The 24,510-nt window shown below is 43.7% G+C and overlaps 2 protein-coding genes across 3 annotated transcripts in view; one reads left to right on the top strand and one right to left on the bottom strand.

The window, feature by feature from the left end:
• The window catches only part of LOC142971185 (ankyrin repeat- and BTB/POZ domain-containing protein 3-A), a 130,077-nt gene extending 116,379 nt beyond the window's left edge, over positions 1 to 13,698 (bottom strand). For both annotated transcript variants that reach the window (XM_076111833.1, XM_076111834.1), the window contains exon 1: positions 12,834 to 13,698. In XM_076111833.1, the coding sequence (XP_075967948.1) occupies positions 12,834 to 13,698 (865 nt within the window). The remainder of the gene's footprint in view (positions 1 to 12,833) is intronic.
• Positions 13,699 to 17,229: 3,531 nt separating this feature from the next.
• On the top strand, positions 17,230 to 24,489 carry cry1a (cryptochrome circadian regulator 1a). The gene is given in 14 exon segments (XM_076111881.1): positions 17,230 to 18,111; positions 19,559 to 19,667; positions 19,759 to 19,901; positions 20,014 to 20,198; positions 20,482 to 20,570; positions 20,719 to 20,859; positions 21,336 to 21,647; positions 21,748 to 21,899; positions 22,034 to 22,236; positions 22,512 to 22,616; positions 22,707 to 22,799; positions 22,999 to 23,064; positions 23,178 to 23,281; positions 23,758 to 24,489. Coding segments are annotated over 13 exon segments (1,857 nt in total). The 5' UTR covers positions 17,230 to 17,953; the 3' UTR covers positions 23,279 to 23,281; positions 23,758 to 24,489.
• The last annotated feature ends 21 nt before the right edge of the window (positions 24,490 to 24,510 follow it).

The following is a 24,510-nucleotide window of genomic DNA, read 5'->3' as shown; positions in this document are numbered from 1 at the left end:
AGAGGAAGTCTCTGTTATCTGCCATATATCTCTCCTTTGTAACACTGGCTAACCTCTGAAATGAGCTTTCTAAACACATAAATACATCAACACCTTGTAGCACGAGAACTTATAGCAGGGCACTCGATCAACCCCGCCCTCCCTTCCCATGACGATGCAGGGATTTATGCAGCAGAGGAGGCACTCAAGATGATAGCAGACAGCAGAAGAACCACCAGCAGAGGCAGGGGCATGGTCGGGGTGGGAGTGGATGGGGGTGGATGGGGGGGTTTAGCCTGGTAAATGAAGGCATGATTGATATTTCCGGGGCAATTTCACAGCCCTCTACTTCCAGCAGAGAGGGAAAGAGAGAAGCAGAAAGTGAAGGACCGCTGTCAACTGGTGCCCAATTCAAACTAAAAAAAAGAAAAGTGATCTGGAGTCACCTTGACAAGTGAGAATCAGCCAGTTACTGATGTAAATAGCTAACAGTGGGAGTTAAACAGGTTAATAAATAACATTTCCAGTTTCTGCTCCGTTGATCAAACCGGAAATTCTGAAAAATATCCATCCCAGTTTCTCAAAGTGCAAGGTGATGTCTCTAAATGTCTTGTTTTGTCCGACCAAAACAATAAGATATTCAGTTTAATATGAAGTAAAACAGAGAAAAGCAGAACTTCTTCATATTTGAGAGGCTGACAACAGCATTTTCTGCCATTTTTGTATGAAATATGACAAAAGAACAGCAATGAATGGAAGCAACTGATGCAACAATAGACTGAGAAGGTATTCACAGCAGCATGAGACCACTTTTATGATACATTCAGACCCCAAGCAAAATATTAAGCACACTGATGTATTTTGAACAGTAAGCCTAATTTCATTTACAATAATCACAACACAGTGGATGGAGATAAACAGAAGCAGACAAGATGGAGAATGTTCAACTCAATATGAGGAATTACTATTGCTGAAACCATCAGTGGATTAATTGATCAGTCAATAGAAAAATACCAAATATCGTGTGCTGAACGTGTCTCAAATTCAGTGTGAACTCGATATCTTTATGTTTTAGGCTGTTAGTCAGACAAAACAAGCAATTTGAAGACATATCTCGCTATTTCCTGATGCTTTATAGACTAAAGTAAAACATCCCTGGTGTTTTTCTAGTTCAGTGTGCATTTTATGCAAACGCATATTGACTCAGTCTGAATCATACATTTAAACCAAGCTTTCACAGAGCACAAATGCAGGTCAGGGACAGAGACGCTACCACCCCCCTGATGATACATTCACTGGCGAACACAAGCCAGAGAACTGAACAGTATTTCCGATGACGGTACCAGGCAGCCTCTGGGACATTCTGATGGATTGTGGGTATACTGTTGAGATTGTGTGTCTGCTGCCGTGAAGCCTGAGGATTATCTACTTTAAAATGTGCGGAAGCAGAGAGGTATCATGCTGCTGCCTTGTGTAGGTGTGCATTAGCATAGGTGAATGAGTTCTTGGGTGAATAAACTTGGCATTGCAGGATATGCATGAATACCTATATCTCTGCACCGAAGGACGGCCGCACTCAGAGCTATTTTTAAGGCATTGAGGAGAGCTTTTTTTATCCCATTAACATTAACATGTTATGAAATGACGATGATGTTCTGAGACTGCTTTGTGAGGAAAACAGGAAATGTAAGTTACACAAGCTTTTATTTTTGTTAAACATGGATCCAGCAGCAGCAACAGGTGACTGACACTGACAATGCAGCATTGTTCACCTGCAGCCATAACTCCTGTGAGCTCTGGTATATTCTGTCTTTGTGAGGAGAGTGAGGACTATCACCTGTCTGATACCAATACATAATATCTGTATATCATCCATTCATTAGTTAGTTGGTGTAGGTTTAGATTTGTGGTCCAGCATCGGATGTGCACCACTGCAACACTAGACAGATGTATCTACAGTCGGACCGCGTCAATTTCCTCTCGCTACGTGCAGACGGTCTTTTCAAAATAAACCTCCATCTTCACAGGAAACTACTCAGTTGGGTTTCGGCAACAAAACTACTTGGGTTAGGTTTAGGAATAGACCGTGAAATCCTCGTTCATGATTACGTGGATTATTTCATGTGATATCAATTAATTAAGGCACATTGTTTTTTGTCACTGTAGTCACCAAACGCTCCCACAGGAGCAGTAACACAAACACGTGAGCGTCCAGACACCTGCTTGTGTGTCACTGGCAGTGAATCAGGGCTTTGATAAGAGAGGAGCTGTGATGCAACCTGTCTGCAGCCTCAATGTGCCTCTACTTGTCCAAGTCCAAAAGGGCACGAGATGACACAGCAGAGACAACACATAAGGGAAACCATCAGTTCTTATTACGCAACACTGTGTTCAGGTACACACATGTTTTAAGAGACACGATGGAAACAGAGAAACAAGTTTAGCAACAAGCCGAAGAGGAAACAATCAGTGGGAAAATACTTCTTTCACACACACACACATTAATATTCTATCCACTCAAATTGTTAATTTTTCATTTCAAATCCACTAAACAAAAACGCTCTCTTGAACTCCTTGGAGCTGATTTTTTAGTACTCAGTGGGGGTGGAGAGGCACTTGTTGTTTGAGTTTTGTCTCAGAGAATCCTGCTGCCTATTGATTTCATAATCCTCTTTCTCTCCCTCATAAGTTCCCCCTGCTTTCTTAACACGCAACCTATTTGGACCCGATTAATAAACTGAACATAAACGCCAAAATGATTCATTTATCACCTTCAATGCTTGAGCTCAATATGTCGAGGGTCAGAAGCACAATTTGAACGCTGACATTAGTGTTTTCCTCATTATATGCCCTGTAGATTCTTATATATTTTCTTAAATGTCATTGCCTCAGGGCAGCTAAAGCAGCCAGGTGTATTTTTGGTGCCATTTCATGATAGTAACCATGAGAAGCATAGTGATTTCTAGCTGTATACTACAGTCACTTTCTTAAAAAACAGAGAAACCTGGAAGTTCAAACCAATCTCCCACACAAACATGCTAAATGTAGCAGGCTAGATTTTACTTATAATGATTTAGCCTTAGAGCTGGTACCTGCTGTCATTTTACAATACAAATACAGCTTCCCTCATTAAGAAAGAAAACAGGACAAGAGATCAGGCTGAGATGGCATCAAATGTCTAATTAAATATCCTATCAAGTACAGGTTTGAGGAGAAAAGTCATCAAGAGAAGCTGGTGGGAGCAACAACCATGCACTGATTGCACCGCGCTGAGCAGAAGTTCTCCTTGTAGCTTTCTTTTCCACGTCTATCTTGCAGCCGTTATAAAATGCTGCATGTCAGTGGGAGGAAGCGATCCTGCCTACACAATAGCAGCCAACTAAATTGCTACATCTTCAACATGAGTCAAGCTGTGAACAACTCAGAATGTCAAGAAATGCTGTAGTGGGGGACTGTGTCGCTGTCGCCGTTTCTCAATGAGCAGTCGTCGAGAAACAGCTTATGTAACTGTGGGCTTTAAGACAACACACACACAAAAAAATGGAGTTCCTTTTGTGAGTGCGGGCTCTGGGAGTTGGCGTTTGCACTTGTCATGTGTCAGGATTAAGTGGTGGCGCCGACAAACAAAGCAGAACAGAGGCGGGAGGACGTGTTGAAGTCCAAGATTAGTAGAAGTGTGGGTCACTTCTACTAATCACAAAAGGGTCTTCCCCCATACACTGCATTACCCAGAATGCTAAGAAGCCCCGTCTTTTGGCCTATTTTGTGTCACTGTGGCACCAGATGGCTCTCCCCAGAGCAAGGAGCGTAATTTCCCATCACCACCTGGGAACAGCCAGATACCGATCCCGCACTCAGCCCTCATTAATTAAATGCTGTAACGGGCACGCGGTGGTATAGCTGCCTGTCCTGTCGGGTGTCAAACATCAACACTGAGACCCTGCGGCTCGGCGGAGACCAGGACGCAGACGTGGACCGGGGGCTTTTCACTCTTGTGTTGGATTTAAATGTGCAATTACAAACAGGGACACCTTCCTGTATTAGGGATGCACTGGATTATTATTTTAAACTATTTAATTTAAGCTGAGAGATTTGTCTGAAATTACTTTCACAATAGCACTCAGAGTATAGGTTATTGTTGTGAGGTGTTTTAATTAAGCAACACACTTTGTCAGAACAATAACACATTATAAATCACTTTGTCCAAATTCATTCCTACAGAGAGTCGAGAGATGATAATATTCAGCCCAGCCCACGATTAGTCAAGTAATCGATTAGTCCATCGACAGAACAATAATGGTAATTAAAGCAATTTTTCATGCAGAAATGGCACAAAATGCTGTTTTCAGCCTCTCGAATATGGAGCTTTTTTGCTTCTGTTCTATATCATATTAAACTGAATATATTTAGGTTTTGGACGGACAAAACAACACATTTAAAGCCTTGGGCTTTGAGAAACTGGGATGGACATATTCCACCATTTTTAAACTTTTACAGACCAAACTATTAATCGAGAAAAATTCGGCAGACTAATCGATAATGTAAGTAATCGTTGGTTGCAGCCCCACTGGTGTCCAGATTTGAATTTCCATGTGGAATCCTGTAGACTAGTTTGCCCCTGTGTGGACCTGTAGACCTGATTCCACAGTGGGTGATCTTGCTGTCGGTAAATTAATCATAAAGTTGTTTCACTCAGCATTACTGCCTATAAACAGTGTAACATCCCATTTATTCAAACAGCTGGAATCCCTGCTTTCAGTCTGCAAGCTTGACGAGGAGACTTGCTGTGTTCAGAAGCTCTTCTTGGTACATAACTTACAAGAATTACACGAGCATTACACAATTCAATGCAGGCTGACAAATGATGGGTTTTTAGTAAGCCCGTGGATAAAACTGTACGCAGGGGATCCACCACCACAGGCCTCCAGCTGAAAGACATCATATATGAGGGGCTTTCTGTGAAATCACCCAACTGGTAGAAATGCTAACGATCAGCTGTTAATCTCTTTATGATCCTTCAAAACCAACGTATTGAGCTCCTCGACACTTCAATGTTAAAAGTAAACAAAAAGGGTTGCTGCCCTGTGGTTGGATCAGATGAAAACACATGACAGGAAAAGTTCTTCTCTGGATTGGATCCTGTCTAAATACGGACAAGTATTAAAATAAATGAGAAAAACCTTTCTTGTTGGTTCTTGCAAAGCCTTTAATCACTCCTGCTCGAACACGAGGGACACACTAGTGGAAGCCAAGTAATCATGTTATAGTTTGTAGTAATCTGTGCTTACCGAGGCTGCCGGGAGACGTTAGCTATAACTATCAGCGTTCACATTGAACACAAATGTGACCCACCGACGTTCAGCCGGACAGGAAGGCGTCAACGCAAAGCCACAAACCGGCTAAGGTCAACTGAAGACACTCTGAGCCACCGCGAGAGAAAACAGAGAAGACTTTGTACACAGGGTAAAGGAGAGAGACATTAAAGACTTCCTGTTGGTGTCGGAACTTCTCATCAAATATACAGCAAAACCAGGTCTACGGGAGAGAGGAAGAAACGTCAGTTTGAAGAATGAAAGGGCAGAGAGTGGTACAGCAGGGGAGAGTCGAGGGAGGGTAAGGGAGCGTGCGGAGATTTGTTTCTATCCTACCTCATATGTTTAGAGGAAAAATGGATGAAATATCTGGAATGTAAGAAGGGAAAAGGTCTGCCCAATAAACATTGATTGTTGCAAAAACAAACTTGCGAGTTACAACGTTAATTACTGATTTGAATCACAATATAAGGTACAGAGGACTCAGATTACAGGACTACCTGTCGCTTTGAATATTTAAAGTCTGGTCATTTGCTATTGTTAGCCGTTAGCTTGCCTCCTTTATATAATAAGTGTCTTGGTGCTCCTGCAGTATTTTCACATATTTAAATGAGGTAATATGCACACATTTGGTGCAAAATGTACCCTTTTCTATGCAAATGAACCTCATTGCAAAAATAATCCAATTCAGAAAGATCAGCGCTAATAGTTACAGTTACAGTGATATTATTAGCGTCTTGTTGGTGGTAATTGAACCACATTTATTAGTGGTGTCATGCCCTGACTCCCCACTGATCATGGCATATTTATACCTAAATACGGTTTCTCTCTGTCACATTTAAATTCCTTGCCTGAAATGTTCGGGGGAGGAATGCTCGCCGTCTCACCATCTCCATGTTGGCTTTTTTAAAAAAGCTATAAAGTTCTTCAGTCATGAAAGCAACGAACAAAGTCAATCTCTGCAATGGGAAACGCCCACCGAGAGGCCTGAAGCTTAGACGCTGTCGCCACAAATATATATTAAAAAAAGGGCTTTGAAAAATGTAAAATTATGCACCACAGTATTGTTATAGATTTTATGTCCTCGCCAGAAAAAAATGTACACACAGGAACTGTCAAATTTCGGTTTGACTTAAAGGGGAAGTGTGAGGGTTGACGGGTAAGCGGGAAAATAGTCTGGAAAGAAGTCAGTGGAGAGATAAGCATCTGTCACTTTCATTCATTTTGAAGTGCAGTCTGCAGAGAGGAGGGTGTCGACAACCGCATAGTGAACGCAACAGAGCACACAAATAAACAGGAAAGAAATTCTCTTCTTTCTGATTCCAATGTATTTTTCTTCACACATGAATAATGTGAACTCCAGGAATCTCCAATAGGAGCGTTGAATAATAGCAGGGGGAGGATAATAAGCACGAGGGGGAGTTCTGATTGAGGCCTGCTGCTTTTTAAAAAAAGGGAGTGTTTAGTGGTTGAAGTGATATGTCTGTGTCTTAAATTGCATATTTGTTCTCTAACAATTGATTTGATGAAGCATTAAACTCAAGAGGCCAATCACTCGGTAGCCAGTTTTATTTTCCCTCTGACCAACTCTTTTGATGAGCGCCCACATGAAGCTTTTACTGCTATTTCTTTCTTCATCCTAGAGCTAGAAATTCCCCTCCGTCGAGAGCATGGGACACGTAACCGCATGAGCAACTCAAACAGTTTGAAGTGACAGTTTAAAAAAAGCAATCATGAAAGTCCCAGAAAGACAAAAAACTATCTCTGACTCACTAAATGAGTGTCAGAGGATGTGACTCTTTTTTTTTTTTTAGACCAACATCCTCATTCCCTGTCTAAGAATGACATCCGTATTACAGAAAACAAAACATTTCACAACTATTCAATAGCTCGACTCCTATAATAAAAATCTCAAAATCGGTCACTGGATTTCGTCACAGAACTGTTTTCTCAGAAGTTGCTGACTGTAAAGAATTCCAGCAACTGCTTAAGTCCAGTTAGGTTGTATTGTGCAAACAAATATCATACTAATGCGTACTATACGTAGAGTCTGGTGAGTGTACATTGTGATAACGGGGTTGAAATTAGGGTGAACTGAACCTTTGAGGCATTTTGTGAAGCTGTTAATATTGTGCTCTAGCATTAACTCTCTTTACAGAAAAAAAAACTAAGATGCAATTCCTTTTTCAAGAAATATAGCCCAAAAAAAGTTCAAATTAAAACAGAAGTAGCATCACAATCTTCTTGAGTCCCTGAAGGATATAACTGTTGAATTATGTTTGCTGACAGATAACATCAAATAACACAGTGTGCCCTGACAGCCGCTGTCACACGTTGTGTCGAGATCAAAGACGCCGAGTGAATCTCCAGACTTTCAAGAGGTTCGGCATCTAATCTCATCGAGGCATCACTTGGATGTTGTGTATTTGCTCAACTCGGGACTGTACAATTGGGTCATCTCGACTTTGCAGCATTGTCTCCGTTGATTTTCCTCCTCACCCGCCGATGTGTGTGTGTGCAGGATGAATCTCATCAAACACGGCTAACTCCCAACACCCGTCGGCCACCTGTTGTACCGACTTCTCACCCTTTGCACGGGGTCAAGGGATCGACAGATGGAGCTGGTTACACGCAGGAGCGCCGGCATGTCTTTTCAACATGGTCATGATCAGGGTGTGAGAAAGAAAAGGAGAGGAAAGGGTAACGACACAAGAGCGATGATGATACTGCACATCCTGGAACTTCTCTCTTACTGATCGCTACCAGAGAACCAGCACACTCAGACAGGAGAAATACACCCAATGCACTGTTGTCTTATTACAGCTATGATTCAGTTATGATTCAACAGTCACAATATTGATAACACACACAGTAGCAGGCAGACACAGAAGCGTGCTTAAGCTCCAGTTTGACTGTGCAACAGAGATGAAGAACATAGAACCTAAAATAAAGTGTATATTATCTATATGTTATTAATATCCACTATGTGTTTTTCTAGAAAACTAGCTAAGCAATATGTCTCTATGACTAACATACAGTATTTGTATTGTACAGTCCAAGTGTAGCCCACACACGACATTTAAAGTCTGAGTTTTAGAAAAAGCTGGTGCTTAAGCTAGCTCTGTCTTTAATGTGATGCTAGTACCTGTGAGGCACAAACTGGAGCTAATGTATGCCTGTGCCTTGTTGACAAATCATTATCAGATTTTATCCACCAGTATCAGTTGACTTGCATTCAGAAGCATGCAGTCTTGTAGGAATCTGTGTTTCATGCTGTCTTCCTGATCAACCACACAGGCATCTATTGTTGCGGGTGCAAGTTTCTTTGTCGCACTGTTCAGGAAGGAACCGTGGCAGAACAAAGTCCACCGGCCTAAATGTCTGTGGGAGACATTTTATCTCGACCACACAGACCGATCCGATCAAACATTCCAGCGTGGACCCGCACGACGGGTTACAAAAAAAACTGAATGAGTGGAATTACCATATTTGTTCTCTCTGCAGCTCCCTGGTGTTTCCCCGCTGCTAATTGCTCATCTTAATGACTACAGGATAAGCACAAACGTTGATTAAAGAGAGAATTAGGCGGGGCGATTGTGGCTAAGTGGATAGCAGGGCCGTCTTTCAATCAGAGGGTCGGTGGTTCGAACCCCGCCTCCGGCTCTGCTAGTCGCATGTCGATGTGTCCTTGAGCAAGACACTTAACCCTGAAATTGCTCCCGTAGCTGTGTCTACGGTGTAGAAATGTGATAGACTCTGAATTGTAAGTCGCTTTGGATAAAAGCGTCTGCTAAATGACTGTAATGTAATGTAATTATGTCTCTGAGGGACCTGCGCCAATGCTCCCCTCACTACCACCAGCACCACCTCCTCCAGATGACACTCCAGCCTGGTTTCTACTCCCTCACAACATTAAGCATTCAACGCCCTCACACTCATTATCTCCACCTGACCCAGTGCTTTCACCTGATACACTCTGAAAGTGGAAAAGGGGATACACGCTGCAATGACATGGAAGTAATAAAACCACAACATTTATGTCCCATTCGCCCGGAGTGTTTGTGGAAATCACAGAGAAGCATATGAAATAAATGTCAATATTTCCGAAAGCCAAGAACATGGAGGGGAAAACTGGCAATGGATGCAGCTCGTAAAATACAGCTTGGCCCCCGAAAAACAACTTCACATAACTTCACAATCATTGATCACAGCTGAAAATGAAGCGTGGCGGAGGGGTGTGGGTGCAGCCATTGGTCTTATGAAATTATCCTGACATCAAAATCCATCACAACCAGCTTGCCTGCCCGGGTGCTCGCATCTCCACCAGAGCAACGGCAATCTGTCAGCTCATCTGTGAGTCCACCCCGTGGAGGGGAAGGACAGACGGAAAAATAATAACACAATTGACAACAAAAGACTTTGCCAGGATCATGCGGTTATGAGTTGAGCTTATTAAAAACCACAGTGGAAAATAAATATGCAAACACCGAGCCCACCGAGCAGGGAACACAATAAAATATGGTGTGAAAGACGGAGAGTCAAGAAGGAGGGAGAGCAGACACCCCGCTGCTAATTTAATAGACTGACTATACAGCAGGCTATGCAATTCCATTATGTCGTGTCATCTGTCCCGCGGAGCTGGGATCGGTTCCTTGGGGGAAGGTCACGGAAAATGACAGACACTATCAGATACAATCAAGTCATCTGGGATCCCGAATTTAAACCCGGCAGGTTTGGATGCTGATGACCACGCTGTCTTTCTCTGACGTCACTAGTCGTTAGTCGGTTTGACACGACGGACAAGAGGGACTCAAACACGGTGAAGACTTGCAGAGATTTACAAGTCAGGAGGAATCGTTTTCACACATGATATTCAGGGATAAGTCATGGAACACTGATTTGTACCATGCATACGTTTTGTTGCTTTTGTAAGGTTTAAGTGCAACACGTGTCAGTGGAGCATCATGGCTTTCGGCAATTAGTGCATTTTACAACTTTGTAGACCTAATTAACTAATAAGTGTGCGTACTAGGAGGTTGACTTACCTCAAATACAATGACCCAGTGAATTGCAGATGTCTCTTTCCCAATGTGAGTCTATGGTAAAAAGTCCTTTTGGGGCTCTTTGGCTTCACATGACCGACCAGGAAGTTGTGATTCCACCGTTTTGTCATGATGTTAAATTTGCCTCAAAGCCCTGCGCTCTTCCTGGGGGCTTCGTTCAAACTCATATGAGCCCAAATGGACATTTTCCTAACAAGCAACCTCTTGTGTTCTTGTCAATAGCGACATCTTTTTCTCCAAATCAAAGGCCGAAGTAACAAGGCATTGTTAGAGGCTGAGACCAAAACCCCTTATTAAGGAAGTCAGGGCGGATTGTTGGATTGATGAAACGTGAATATGACGGAGGAAAACCACCGTCAGCGTCTCCCATTTGTTTCTTTTACGGGCCTAAACCTAACTAGACCTAAACCACAGACTAGAAGTCGACCGATAGACAATCATAGTTGTAAAGGCCCAAAACTACAGAAAAAAGGAGAACGCACAGACACATGAGTGACAAATACTGCTTCTTTCAATGTTTCATAATAAATGGTGCACTTTTTTAAATCCTCACATTTTTTCCTGACTGTCACGGAGTGACATCATGCTGTGTTGTGCGAGAGCAAATTGTAGCCTCCTCTGCACCATCAGGAAATGATGCGTTCCACATAGAAGTGGGGGTGGGGTGGGGGGGTGCATGACGCTCGGCTCTGCAGCCTGTCTGCAGAGAAGTACCTGTTTCTCCACTGCAATTTCAAGACAAAGCAGCAGTCGTTTTGCAGAATCCTCTCCCCAAGGCGGATTCAATGGTGAGAAGAAACGTCTCACATCTGGTTTATACCAATCAGCAATTAGTCGGCAAATCAAGAAAATGAATCATCACATGTTTTTATAATCAGTTCATCATTTCAGGTGTTTTCCAAGAAAACAAACATTTTCTGGTTTTTGCAGCTCAAATCTGCTGCTTTGTTCAGTGTGTTACATTATTGTAGATTGAATGAACTGTTTTGAACTGTTGGTCACCTTGAGCTCTGGGAAACTGTGATCAGCATTTTCTTTCAATGTTCTCTGACATTTAAAGTCCATTTCATGGAAGTAATTGTTAGTAATTCATTTTCTATGTTAGTCCTGTCGTTTCTTTAGGGCTGAAACATCATCATTTCAGCGGTGACACTTTCAGATCAAGGCATTTTTTTTATACAACCAACCAAAAAATAGTAGCTTAAGAAGCTTCAACCCTCCAAATATTTGCCATGTTTTTGCTTGAGGCATCGATTAATTGTCTAATTCTTATTGCATTCTGGTGTATTGAGGATTATTGTCCTGCAGGTTGAACGTGAGACATAAATGCTCTGGATTATAGAAGAGATCTTATGTGAGAAAAAGCCTGCATCCATGACAAGAACGCATGCGAGCCAATGCTTCTGGAACAATCTCACAGAGCAACAGCTCATCCACAGGACAGGTTTCCCCCAACAGCCTCTTGGTTTATCACCTCTATTAATTTGTCGCACCAGTGCTGAGAAAGAAAAACACAATCACGCTGAAAACACTTCACAAGGGAGCTGCAGTATGATTCTTTCGGTCAATATTGCACGGCCCCTGTTTTTGGCTCTAGAATAACATTTCAAGTCCCTTCTGCTTTGTAGTTTCAGCCAGCTCATTCAGGGCTTTGGATGAGAGGGCCAGCCCACACTGACAGCTTACACCTTCTGGAGTGAGACAGTAATAGCATTTACCAACCAGGCCAGAAAGCACACACAACATAAACACAAAGCCTGTTTCTGCAAAATAAACATATAAAAATCACGAATCGCATATCTTACACACACACGAAGCAAAAACAACCATTAACATTAACGTTCTCGACTCTAATGAGAGTCTGGGAGCACATAGAGCTTGTTTGATCCTTCTCGACCATAAATACCCATTCTGACTGCAGTTGCTTTGATAACCAAGATAGGCAGTTCCTGTTTCAGAGGTGGGCCCTGAGGTGGGCTGAGGGTGATACATATTCAAGGAACTGTCAAGTCCTTTTGTTTGGGAATACGATTACACCCGTTGGATAAGCAGTGGTTATTACCCAGCATAATTACACACTTTGTACACATATTACTTTTCCAACTGGGCTACACTGAGCAGATTATCACTTTGTTCACTGCGAAAAGTATTTTCTCAAACAAATCAATCATAAATAATCAAATTTCTCTTCAAATAAATGAATACAGCTTGTTTGTTGTTTGTTTTTGCAAAGAAAATTCTGCTTTCCTCAGTCAAGAAGATTCATCTCTCCCACTAAAGACACAGCCACTGGTTTCTAGACATTTCTTGGAACAGGTGGACAATTTAAATCAAAAGGGAATCATATGGTGGATTTTTACAGTGTGAGTGTTGACTGGAGACACACAGCCGAGCACCAAAGGTGACAAAAGCGTGTCAAATCATATTTCAGCAGATCATCTCTAATTGGCATGTTTTCTTTCTGTTCAACTTGTCTTACCACTTGAATTCTTCCCACAGATGAGGTGCTGGTAGGGCTGCAGCAGACCCCAGATCTCCGAGTCGCTGTTGATGGCTTGCTCCAGTGACTCCAGCGTGAACTTGGGGATCCCGTTGTCCCTCTCCACCAGCGCGCTGCGCAGGACGCGGCTGAACACCTCTCTGAACAGACTCTCCATGCACGCGGTGAGGTATATGGCAGCGTGTTCGTGGATCCTGAGGGCCACCCGGCTATCCACCATCCACCTGAAGAACTTCCCCACGGAGAACACCAGCCCGCAGCGCGCCGACTTGCCCCGGCTGAACTTGTCCCCGGTGCTCATGTTGTACAGGGACAAGGCGCTGAGAGCCGCCGCGATGCAGTTGACGGAGATGGTCCACGAGAGCACCACCTTGATTGCGCTCTGGATCTCGTGCTTGGTGCACCTGGCGTAGCGCAGGCTGAGCCGCTGCGCCTCCCGGGCCACCCTCACCAGCGCGCGGCTGATGAGCGCCGACAGCCGCGCCAGGACCTCCGGTGGAGGGTCGCCCACCATCAGATCCTCGTCTTTCCTCAGTGCGCCCTCCACCTCGCCGAGGCTCCATGGCACGTCCTCCAGCTCGGTCAGCTTGGCGCACTGACCCGAGCACTCCAGTATCTCCGTGTCCTCCGCCAGGACGGTGTTGACTGTGTCCAAACTGTTCTGTCGGCTGTGCATGGATTCCGTCAGATGCCAGCAGTTGGCCCCATGCGCGATGGACTGATGCGTGTCGGAGCAGCACAGCGACACGCTGGACGACCTGACCGAGTCCGCGGCTCCACCATAACCAGAATCAAGCGTTAAATCCTCCAGCGTCCTCACGACTGTCTTACCCTTGCCTGCCATAACTGCACCGCATACTGTTGGGTATGCTTGGTCTCTCAATTAAATGCCACAAACTCGTTTCTACCTGCTTATTCTTTTCTCTCTCTCTCAGCCGCTGTCCGAGGGTTTAATTTGTATTTCCCAGCGACAGAAGGCAGCCTCTACTTTCCTCCTCCTCTAAGTGACTGGGTGTCTTCGATGTCCAGAACTTCACGCGCGTAACCTGAGAGCGCACAAACCCTCCGCGCTCACTGCAACAAGCACAGCGCAGGCAGGACTCCGAAGGAGAGGTGGAGCCTGGAGCCCCGCGGGCTGAAAGGAGCCAATGCGCGTCTCCATCAGCTTTGACCGACGCTGATAACCCCTACCTGCTGCTGCCGCTGCCGCTGCTGCTGCCGCCTTCGAGCACAGCAGAGGCTACCTGGTGGAACGTAACTGCACGATCTGAGATGACACGCGCAATTTTCTGCGGTGCCAACCAATCTGGTATTTTGTAGTGAAGTGATCGAGGATAAAGGACGTGGACATTCACGATGGTGTGGAGAAAATGTGCACCAATGACATATAACAACAGCAGAGGGACAGCATAAAAACACTGACATGAACAGTGCTTTGTTTTGTTAGTATAAGTCATTCTTCAGAGGTCAAAGGTCATGCAGTTGTTTACTCTCCTACATCCTGATTCGAATATGATGGGATGAGTTCAAGGTATACTTGCCTGCAAAAGCAGCTTGCTGTGCTATTTATTTCCTCAATTAAAGTAGAAATAAAATAAAAATGATGAAATTATAATGAAATAGACACATTTTAACCACATTGTCAGGGGCCTCTAATATATATTCACGCTTGTTCCATTCTGCTCTGCTAATAGTCCTGTTTGACTTATTTGGATGAAACACAACATTTCTGAATAAAAAATAAAAAGAAGTGTATTTTCTTTAATCACATAAAGACGTGACACGTAGTCCTGCTGCAGTGAAAAGCAGCGTTTTTAGCATGCTGCCCACCACTAGTGAGAATCTTTGGTAAATAAGTGAGGGTGGGTCTGCAGCAAAAGTAGTTTTCTTGAGGAACTCCACAGCCTTTAATGCCAGATCATAAATACTTTACTGTTCAACACACACTGGTCTACATCCAGTGATAACACAGACCTGCAGTCCCGCTGCGTCGAGGCTCAGCATCCCTCAATCATGATGTTTGAGAGATGTATTCTCCACAATACAATTTACTTTTTTTTTTTCATTTTTTGCCCTGCCGTGACAACAAAGAGTGGGTGATTTGAATTCAGAGGACATGCTGGGAGGAACAGTTGGTGGATCGATGATTCATCCGTTCTGCTGGGGCTTCTCCTTGTACGCCTGAGCTGGACCCAACCATCTGTCCACACTGCCTGTCGTGCCAGAGGCCCTTTTCTTATTTTCTTAGCATGACACTGCAGACGCCGTGCCAGAACTGATAAGAAAAGAAAAACAAATTCTGGAGTTGTGAGAAATGATGTGACGCCCACTCTCGCAGAGTGATTGACAGGGAAAAGTGTAAAAACAATCCATGCAAGAGTCTTGTTTTCGAGCAGTATTGACCCTCCACGTGGGAACACGTCAGGCCTCTGAATGCTATAAGACATTTTTGGATACGATTTCTGTTGACTGAATATTGAATTATTTACCCGTCAACATAAGGGATATTCTGAGTCTTACAGGACCTCCATAGAGAAAATGATGATATCAACTTCTTGATTAAGTGACAACAATGCATTTTGCATAAAGAACCCTTCCTATAAATATAAAGAGTTTCTTAAGCAGATGTCGCCATTAGCACATCCCGTCTCCCAGTCTGTGACATCAGCTCCTCTCCTGCAGTCTGCCATGAGCTCTTGATGCAATGCAGCACATCTTGCTGACTAACTCAGGTGAGAGCGGTGGAGGTGGGCAGCTGTCAGCTGCTTCTCTAACATGCACTGTGGTCCTCTGAAGCTCGTCCTCACGAATCAAGCCTCGGTTGCCTGGTAACAGCAAAATGATGATGATTTTCCCGGCAGGATGATAGATTATTAGTATTTTGCCGGCAGAATGAGTGCATCGTGTAAACATGCTTCCCTTAGTCATGCTGCACAGTCACGTTTTTTATTTGTTAATTTATTCATCAATGTTTTTTGTTCCCATGTGTTTGAATGCATATAACTCTATATATTATAGAGCATTTTGCTTGTTTTAAAATGTTATTTACTCTGTGTATTTTGTTCTTAAGTGACTGTACATTTGGCACTTCAAAATGATGACTTATATTGAATTTTGTATAGTTCATTGCACTTTATTCAACATGTTTATTGCCATAATACCGTCATTCTGTGGAAATATTGGCCCATAAGGTGTAAAAGACTAAGAAACAAAAGTACAGCATCCACTATCACAACTTCTTATTATCATTTACATTAAGTTATCACCTGACAGGAGGAGGGCGTTAATGGCACGAGGTGATACTGCCGCTCAGTGGCCAAAAGATGGTACTACTCCCACAATCCAAAAACTGCATTTTATGTCTCGCACAATTACAAAACATTTTATGTAAGAGAATAATATGACGTATTTCTTAGACAGTGAAAAACATAAAATATAAAGAAAATAAGATAGTTTGGTACAGATATTGACTACTTCTTATACTGGCTCCAACAACAATTAGTTTAAAAAGCACCTTTTTAAAAACAGGGCCATTCAAAGTGTTTTAAATAAGACATATATTAAACATGAAATAAAAAGACAAATAATGACGCATGAATAGTTCCGAATGTAACGTAATAAAAGGCAGTGCCCCACAAAAAGGTTTTGTGCAATTCAAAGCAAATCATGATGCAAAAGTAATCCAAAGTGCAAATGTAGGCTAAATCACAGCTCGACCTCTGAACACACACCTTCTGTAGCCGGAAGTGGGGCAAATTCGTCTGCAAAAAAACCAGGTTGAATACCAAGTGCGTCAGCTACAATTTACAGTGCTGCGATGACACACACAGACACACACGCACACAGACGCGTGACCGCCCCCACCTCCCAGCTCATGCCCGACTTCATGTGCTGATCCGGGTTCTTTTATGGTAAATAAGCCAGTCCACTGTGGAAGCTGGAGGATTCCACAGCGTTCTGTTGGTACTTTTAAACTCTTACATCAACTATATGTCTTTTAAATGCATGTGCACATCTTTCACAGCTATTTATTTAAAAATAAAAATGAAGTTATTTACTTGTAGTGCACAAAAAAAAAAAAATCAGAGCAGTCCACACTTCCAGCTAAACTCCCATTAGAATTTAGATGTGTTTTCCAGTTTGGCATGTTTACCATAAGAGGTCACAAGTATATTAAATTGTTTTTCCTCAGTGTTGCCTCTTTAAAGGGCACAGGGAAAGCACGCTGCAGAAACGTGACAATCATGAGAAAACGCACACAGCGCCCTGGACCAATCACGGAGCTCATAGCCAGTGCGCGTCCTCGTGTGTGGGCGGAGTCAGAGGGTTTTGTAGGTGCGGTGATGAGCTTGAGCAGCTATTCGTGGACGTTGAGGACAGCTGTACCGTTATTGTGTCTCAAAAACATCGGACCGACAGTTACGAAGACGGACAAGCATTTATAACAGCTCTGTGCTCGTGCAGGTTTAGGACGACGATTTTGAGAACAACAACAACAACAAGAAAACGCATGCAGAAACTGTATTTACATAAACAGCTTTTGCGTTAACGTTATTCAGGCTCGTCGGTTACTCTGTTACTTAGTTTATACGTAAGTAATGTTTATAGAGTGCATGTCTACAAACGCGTTTTAGTACGTGCACAATTATACAATTTCTTCATTCACATACACAAGTTATATAATACGAAACGAGGTTACGGCTGGACCTCATCGACAACCGAGTCCTAAAGCCTGGCGGGTTGCTTGTCACATTGCCGGAGAGAGAGCGCGCACGCGCTGTCTCGTGCCCAAATGGTTCAGCAGCCAGCTGTTTTTAAATTATTTGACACAATGGAAAAGGTTCTGTTAGAGCAAGGTTAATTGAAAACTTTGACTGCGTTGCTGAATACAAAAAAAAACCGATTTGTATGCAAGCTGAAGTAACGTGCACGCGCGTTTTCCTTTAGAAAGTTGGATTCCCAGTGACCTGATTTCACTTTTTGTTTTCCTTGGATACATATTTGTTATTGGTGAGTCAGAATAAGAGTGGAGTGAGCATAAAAAAAGACTCTTTTTAAATTCAAGAAGAAGAAGAAAAGAGGACTCATCCAGTTGAGTGATGGTCATTAACACGATCCACTGGTTCAGGAAGGGCTTGCGGCTCCACGACAACCCGTCGCTCGAGGAAGCTCTGCTGGGAGCGGATACGGTCCGCTGCGTCTACATCCTAGACCCCTGGTTCGCTGGATCCTCCAACGTCGGGATCAACAGGTGGAGGTGAGAGAAAGAAAAAGAAAAAACAGCATCCAACCACGTGCAGACACCTTTTCAATGAAAATACGTGTTGGTTTCATTCCCAACCCCTTGATGATAACAATGCAGTATATTAAAACTGACTTTTAGTATTGGTGGTGCTGGTTGGTGCAGATGTCTCTGATGTCACGTGTCTGTTACACTGCATTGTTTTGTTGCGTCTGCCTCAAAGAGATAAGCACACTTCATACGATATAGCCAAAAGAATATCACACTAAACAACAAAATGTGGCCCTTTTTTATTTACAGCAGGTGTCTCCTTGAGCTGCTGACTGCAGCACTGCTTCTGTTCAGTACGCCACAAGAAGAAACATCTAACCTTTATGAGTGTTCGACAAATAAATAATACACTTTTGAAGGACAACATCAGAGAATAGTATTAAACTGTTTGGATTATATTATCTGTTATTGTATTACAGACGTCACTTTGATATCAGAGCGTTAATGCCATAATGCGTAATGAACACATATTGATAAAAGTGTCAGTAAGATGACGTACACGTGGTCTTTACTCCTCCTTTATATCATGAACTGTAGCGGTCAATAGAGCTGTAATCTCTACCCAGTAATCATCATAATACCAAACATCAATCAGACCTTCAGATACATGTTTAAATGAGGCTAAATAAATCACATATCATTTATAATATTACTTTTTCTACTGTGCGTAAAATCTCTAGTTCCCAAAATCTTAAGGTTCCCCAGCTCACTGATCAGTCGTCTGCACTGAGCTGACCTTTCTGTGTTACACTGAAAGTCTTCCTGCTGTGTTTGCATTTTGGTCCCACGCCGTCACTGGAAGAGTTAGGCCCGGGCAGCACCGAAGGCTGTTCTGGAGCCTCCACGGTTATGCAACGGAAGCCTTTGGGAGACGCAGAGCTCACACGCAGACCGCTCAGTATTCCCCGATTCATTCCCTCAATGCTTCTTTTTAAACCATTTAAACCATAAACCCTTCGTCTCTAAAAGCATTCGGAGTGCACAAGCAAGTAACTAATTATGTGACGCACTTGTATACACTTACACTCTTTTGTGTGGGTCGACAATATAAAAGAAAGAGATTCATGATATCAAAATATAACAAAATATGCTTTTAAAATAATCAATCAGGCAATCTTAAATCAAGTTATTGTGTGACTCTGTTCTTTTCTTGCATGATGATTCCTATATTTTATTTTTCACTTTTCTATCATGATGGTAGATATTTTATTATCCCGATAAGAACAACCTGAAATAATGACTCCTTCACATCCAAACAGCTCTTTAACTTTCATGAAGAAACACAATGTCCTTGTTTTCCAGCTTCAACATCACCAGAGTTGCTGACGTCGTTCACGTTTTTGAACATTAAGCTGTACATTGTTACCGTCAGTGCTTTAACCACTCGTTCTTCGTCCCTGCCGTCCTCCAGGTTCTTACTGCAGAGTCTCGAGGACCTGGACTCCAGCCTCCGTAAGCTCAACTCTCGGCTGTTTGTGATCCGAGGACAACCCACGGATGTCTTTCCCAGACTTTTCAAGGTGACGTCTCATTTGACCGTGAAGCTAAAGCCTTTTAAAACCTGTTCATCATCATTCCGTAGCTAACTTTTGCGAACCCCCTGTTCTTTAGGAATGGAATATTTCTCGTTTGTCTTACGAGTACGACTCCGAGCCGTTTGGGAAAGAACGAGATGCAGCTATTAAGAAACTGGCCAGTGAGGCCGGAGTGGAGGTGACGGTTCGCATCTCCCACACACTCTACGACCTGGACAAGTGAGTTCACATCAACCCTTTACCACTCCAGCTTTAAAGCCAAATATACAACAAACTATGACCTGTTATTGTTCTTCAGGTCTTTGACTCTATACTTGTTTCCCTTCTGCAGGATCATAGAGTTAAATGGGGGTCAGTCCCCTCTCACCTACAAGCGGTTCCAGACCCTCATCAGCCGCATGGATTTAGTGGCGATGCCCGCGGAGTCCATCACGGCCGACATCATGGGGAAATGCAGGACGCCGCTGTCCGAGGACCACGACGACAAGTTCGGCGTCCCCTCCCTGGAGGAGCTGGGTGAGTGAGGCCGGACAGGGTTCAGATAAAAACATGTACCACACATACATCTACACCGCGTTCCATTTGAAGTCGGGAAAATTCATCTGGAACGTCGGATTTCTGACTCAGAAAGTCAGACGAACTCCACCAACCTCCGACCTTTAAATCAAAGATGGCTGCTCCACACATCAACAGTTAATGACTGTTTTATCGTGCTGTTTAATAGCGCTTCAGTCTTATTTGTCTCATTAAATCACACAGCATTAATGTGTTTGTTTTTCTTTGTACGTGATCCCTGCAGGCTTTGACACTGAAGGTCTGTCCTCAGCTGTGTGGCCGGGGGGAGAGACCGAAGCCCTCACGTGACTCGAGAGGCATTTGGAGAGGAAGGTCAGTCAGATCCTACCTACTCACCGTCTTTGTCATTTAATAGTTCAATCATATTGAACTACTACTATTATAAAGGACCATGTTCCAGATAAAATATCTCCATCTGACATTACATTCGTGTCTGATCATGTGACCGTGTTGCCATCAGGCGTGGGTCGCCAACTTTGAGCGTCCCAGAATGAACGCCAACTCGCTGCTCGCCAGCCCGACGGGCCTCAGCCCGTACCTGCGCTTCGGCTGCCTCTCCTGTCGCCTCTTCTACTTCAAACTCACCGACCTCTACAGGAAGGTGAGTGCCGAAAACTCCTCCGAACCGTTCTGGTATCTCGCCATCCGACGAATTACTGGAACAGCCCAAAAAAACTGCTGTTGGGAAATGAGGGGTCATGTGATATTCAGGCCAACACAGTTATTAAAACAAGCTTATCAGATTAGAATAAGATCTATTCTCATTGTGACATTTCTTTAATCATTCATGTCACATTTATTTTATTTACTATATAAAAGTATCCCGCCTCTTTCTGCAGCTAAACTACATTATGTTTTCGTCTACTGCTCCTGTTGGTGGTTTATACCACCACCTTGTGGTTCCTTATTTATTCTGTAACAAGCTGAATTATCCACTGCAGTCTAACTGTGTTGCGCTAGCTCCCTCTTGAGGTGGGATGTTGTAAAATCAGATTCCAGTGCGGATGTTTTTTCCCACTTCTTTGTTTATGAGAAAAATCAACAAGTGTCCTGCCGCTTTCCTCCGACCCCCTCCAGGTGAAGAAGAACAGCTCGCCTCCCCTCTCGCTCTACGGTCAGCTGCTGTGGCGCGAGTTCTTCTACACGGCCGCCACCAACAACCCCTGCTTCGACAAGATGGAGAGCAACCCCATCTGCGTTCAGATCCCGTGGGACCGCAACCCCGAGGCGCTGGCCAAGTGGGCGGAGGGCCGGACGGGCTTCCCCTGGATCGACGCCATCATGACGCAGCTGAGGCAGGAGGGCTGGATCCACCACCTGGCGAGACACGCCGTGGCCTGCTTCCTGACCAGAGGAGACCTGTGGATCGGCTGGGAGGAGGGCATGAAGGTAGGCCGCGCTGAAGTCCTTTCGTATACTATAAAGAATAAATACTTGTGTTCCTCGGCTAACGCGAGGCTTGTGTGTGTGTGTGTGTGTGTGTCCTCAGGTGTTTGAGGAGCTGCTGCTGGATGCAGACTGGAGTGTGAATGCAGGCAGCTGGATGTGGCTCTCCTGCAGCTCTTTCTTCCAGCAGTTCTTCCACTGCTACTGCCCCGTGGGTTTCGGCCGACGCACCGACCCCAACGGAGATTACATTCGGTACGCTGACAAACTGCTGGGATGCTAAAACTGAGGCTCAATTGACACTAGATATTGATGGATGCTGAAGTATTTTAAACTGACGTCATTACCACAAGAATAAATTAAACTGATCCTCTTTACCCCTCACTCAGGCGCTACCTGCCCATCCTGAGAGGCTTTCCGGCCAAGTATATTTATGACCCCTGGAACGCTCCAGAGAGTGTGCAGAAGGCGGCCAAATGTGTCATCGGAGTGCACTACCCCAAGCCCATGGTGCACCACGCGGAGGCCAGTCGTCTCAACATCGAGCGGATGAAACAGATCTACCAGCAGCTCTCCTGTTACAGAGGACTCGGTAAGGACACAGACGCACAAACATCTGTGATGTCGATACGAAGCGGGAACGACGGGTCACCTGACATGAATGTCACGTCTCTGGTTGTTAGTTTAGCCGAATGGTTGGGGTGCGTGCCACATAAGTGGAGTTAAAATGTCTGATATTAAACTTGGTACCAGACCCATCAGAGAGAACTAAACAGTTCTTATGGAGCTGTGGTTTGCATTGATGCGGTCTTGTCTATCTAAAGTACTTTGCATCAGCTGTTGACTGCCAGTCGTCTGTGTCTTTAGGCCTTTTGGCTACAGTTCCCTCCGGCTCTCACGGTAACGGGGAGACGTCCTCAGACGGGATGGGGTTCCCCGGCGAGGCTCCACACGGCGCTGCAGCTCCGTCTGGTAAGCGGCACAACACCTGCAGCAGTTCTTCATAACTTCCTCCATCGCCTCTGGAGGTGAAGATTAAAATGTGCTGTTCTGTTCTCACAGGCTATCCGATGCCGGTTCACTCCCAGGCCGACTGGCAAAGCGGCGTCAGGATGTACCAGCAGGCCGATCCGCAAACCAGCTCACACCAGCAGGGTGGGGACCAATGCTTCTTTTTTATTCGTTTAAACATATTAACATGATACATAGATACAAAAATTTGGTTTGTCAGACAGTAAAATATAAATGTATTAAATTGAATTTAAAAACAAATGTATACCACATTTGTTTCCCTGTATTTGTCTCCCTTGTGTTGTCACGCAGTCTCGGCTAATCCTTGAAACTTGATTTCCAGGTTACGCAGGCACCAGTACCAGTATGATGTGTTACGGCGCACAGCACATTCCTACAACTCAGAAAGGTGAGAAACTGACAAAGGGAGATCTTCTCCTCACCCTTTATCTGTGACGCTATATTTAGCCGTGCCTCTGTTTGTGTAGTCAGTTTCTGAACTGTGCCGTTTGTTTTTAACAGGACCTGAACACCACTGCATCACTCAGTCCAGTGGCAAGCGGCACAGCGAGGACTTAGTGAATGGCAAAGGCTCTAAAGTCCAGAGACAAAGCTCCCACTAGAAGGTCAGTTAAATACTAAATTCAAATTGAACTTAATCCTGCTGAACTTTCAGGAACAAGAACAGACCTTAAATGGAAAATCTTGGGAACATAAGGAATGTCTTTTCATGAGATTTGTCGACAATTACATAAAATTAGGAATATTCTTTAAAGGAATACTTCACCCAAAGAATTATCATTTGTGTATCAATTACTCAGTTACGACTGGATTACTAAGAACAAAGTTTTCTTTAAGAATTCAAGGTAACACATGGCGAGTAACTGATACACAAATTGTGTGGGTGATGTATTCCTTTTAGTGTCCTTAAATACTTCATTTATGTCTTAAATGGCTGAATTGATGTGCTTGTGAATCCTAAATGTATAATGTATGGTCATTAAATCTCCTTTTTAGTTTGCATTTTTCAGAAGTGATGAGTTTCTGCATTTTGATGAGACATGACTCTCAGCTGACGTGTGTCCTCTCTGTCCTCTCACAGGAGTGTCTGCAGACGGACCGAGTGCACAGACGACACTAAGTGGACGTTGAGGCGCAGGTGTTTTTGGTGACAGCGCCACACTGCTGCATGGACACAACTCCAAGAGGAGCCTCATTAAACACACACACACACACACACACAGTAACAGGACTGTATGTGGTCACGTGGACTTCACGGCCCGGCTGACGTCACTGGAGCGGCGTTTACACTCTGCTCATCTTTGGGTTAATATTTATGGGACAAAGAAGAAGAAAAAGTCCTTGTGTATATAATGAATTTGCTAATTTCACATACAACTTGTACATATTTGAATATGGTATGTGTTTTCTCTCTTTGTGTAGCCATAGACCCATTGATATATGTTTGATATGAGAAATCAATGAGGATGGCTCTTTTTTTTTTTTGTGGACAATTTTCATAAAAATGAAAACATTTGTCGACTGACCATTAAAATAATAAGATGAAATCTTATATCTATTCTAATACAGCTGCCTCTCATTTATTCTACTTCCGTTAGAGCCGTTAAAGATATCTACCAACAAGTGTTTTTATCATTCCCTTTCTCGAGCTCCGTACCGGTGGACTCGTTTGAATCCTCAGTGTGACGTTAGAGATCACGTTGTTGGCCTCGGAGAAGGTTCCTGACATGAATACAGATTCTTCATATCGAGGTGTCTCCTCTGTATTATCCCCCCCGATGAATGTTTTGTTTAATCGTAATACACTTTAACTTTGGAGAAGACATCCAATAAA

Source organism: Anarhichas minor, unplaced genomic scaffold, assembly GCF_050575085.1.
Source record: "Anarhichas minor isolate MPS153535 unplaced genomic scaffold, ASM5057508v1 ptg000045l, whole genome shotgun sequence".
Taxonomy (NCBI): domain Eukaryota; kingdom Metazoa; phylum Chordata; class Actinopteri; order Perciformes; family Anarhichadidae; genus Anarhichas; species Anarhichas minor.
Note: the sequence above shows the minus strand (reverse complement) of the source record. Positions and strands in the feature narration are given on the sequence as shown.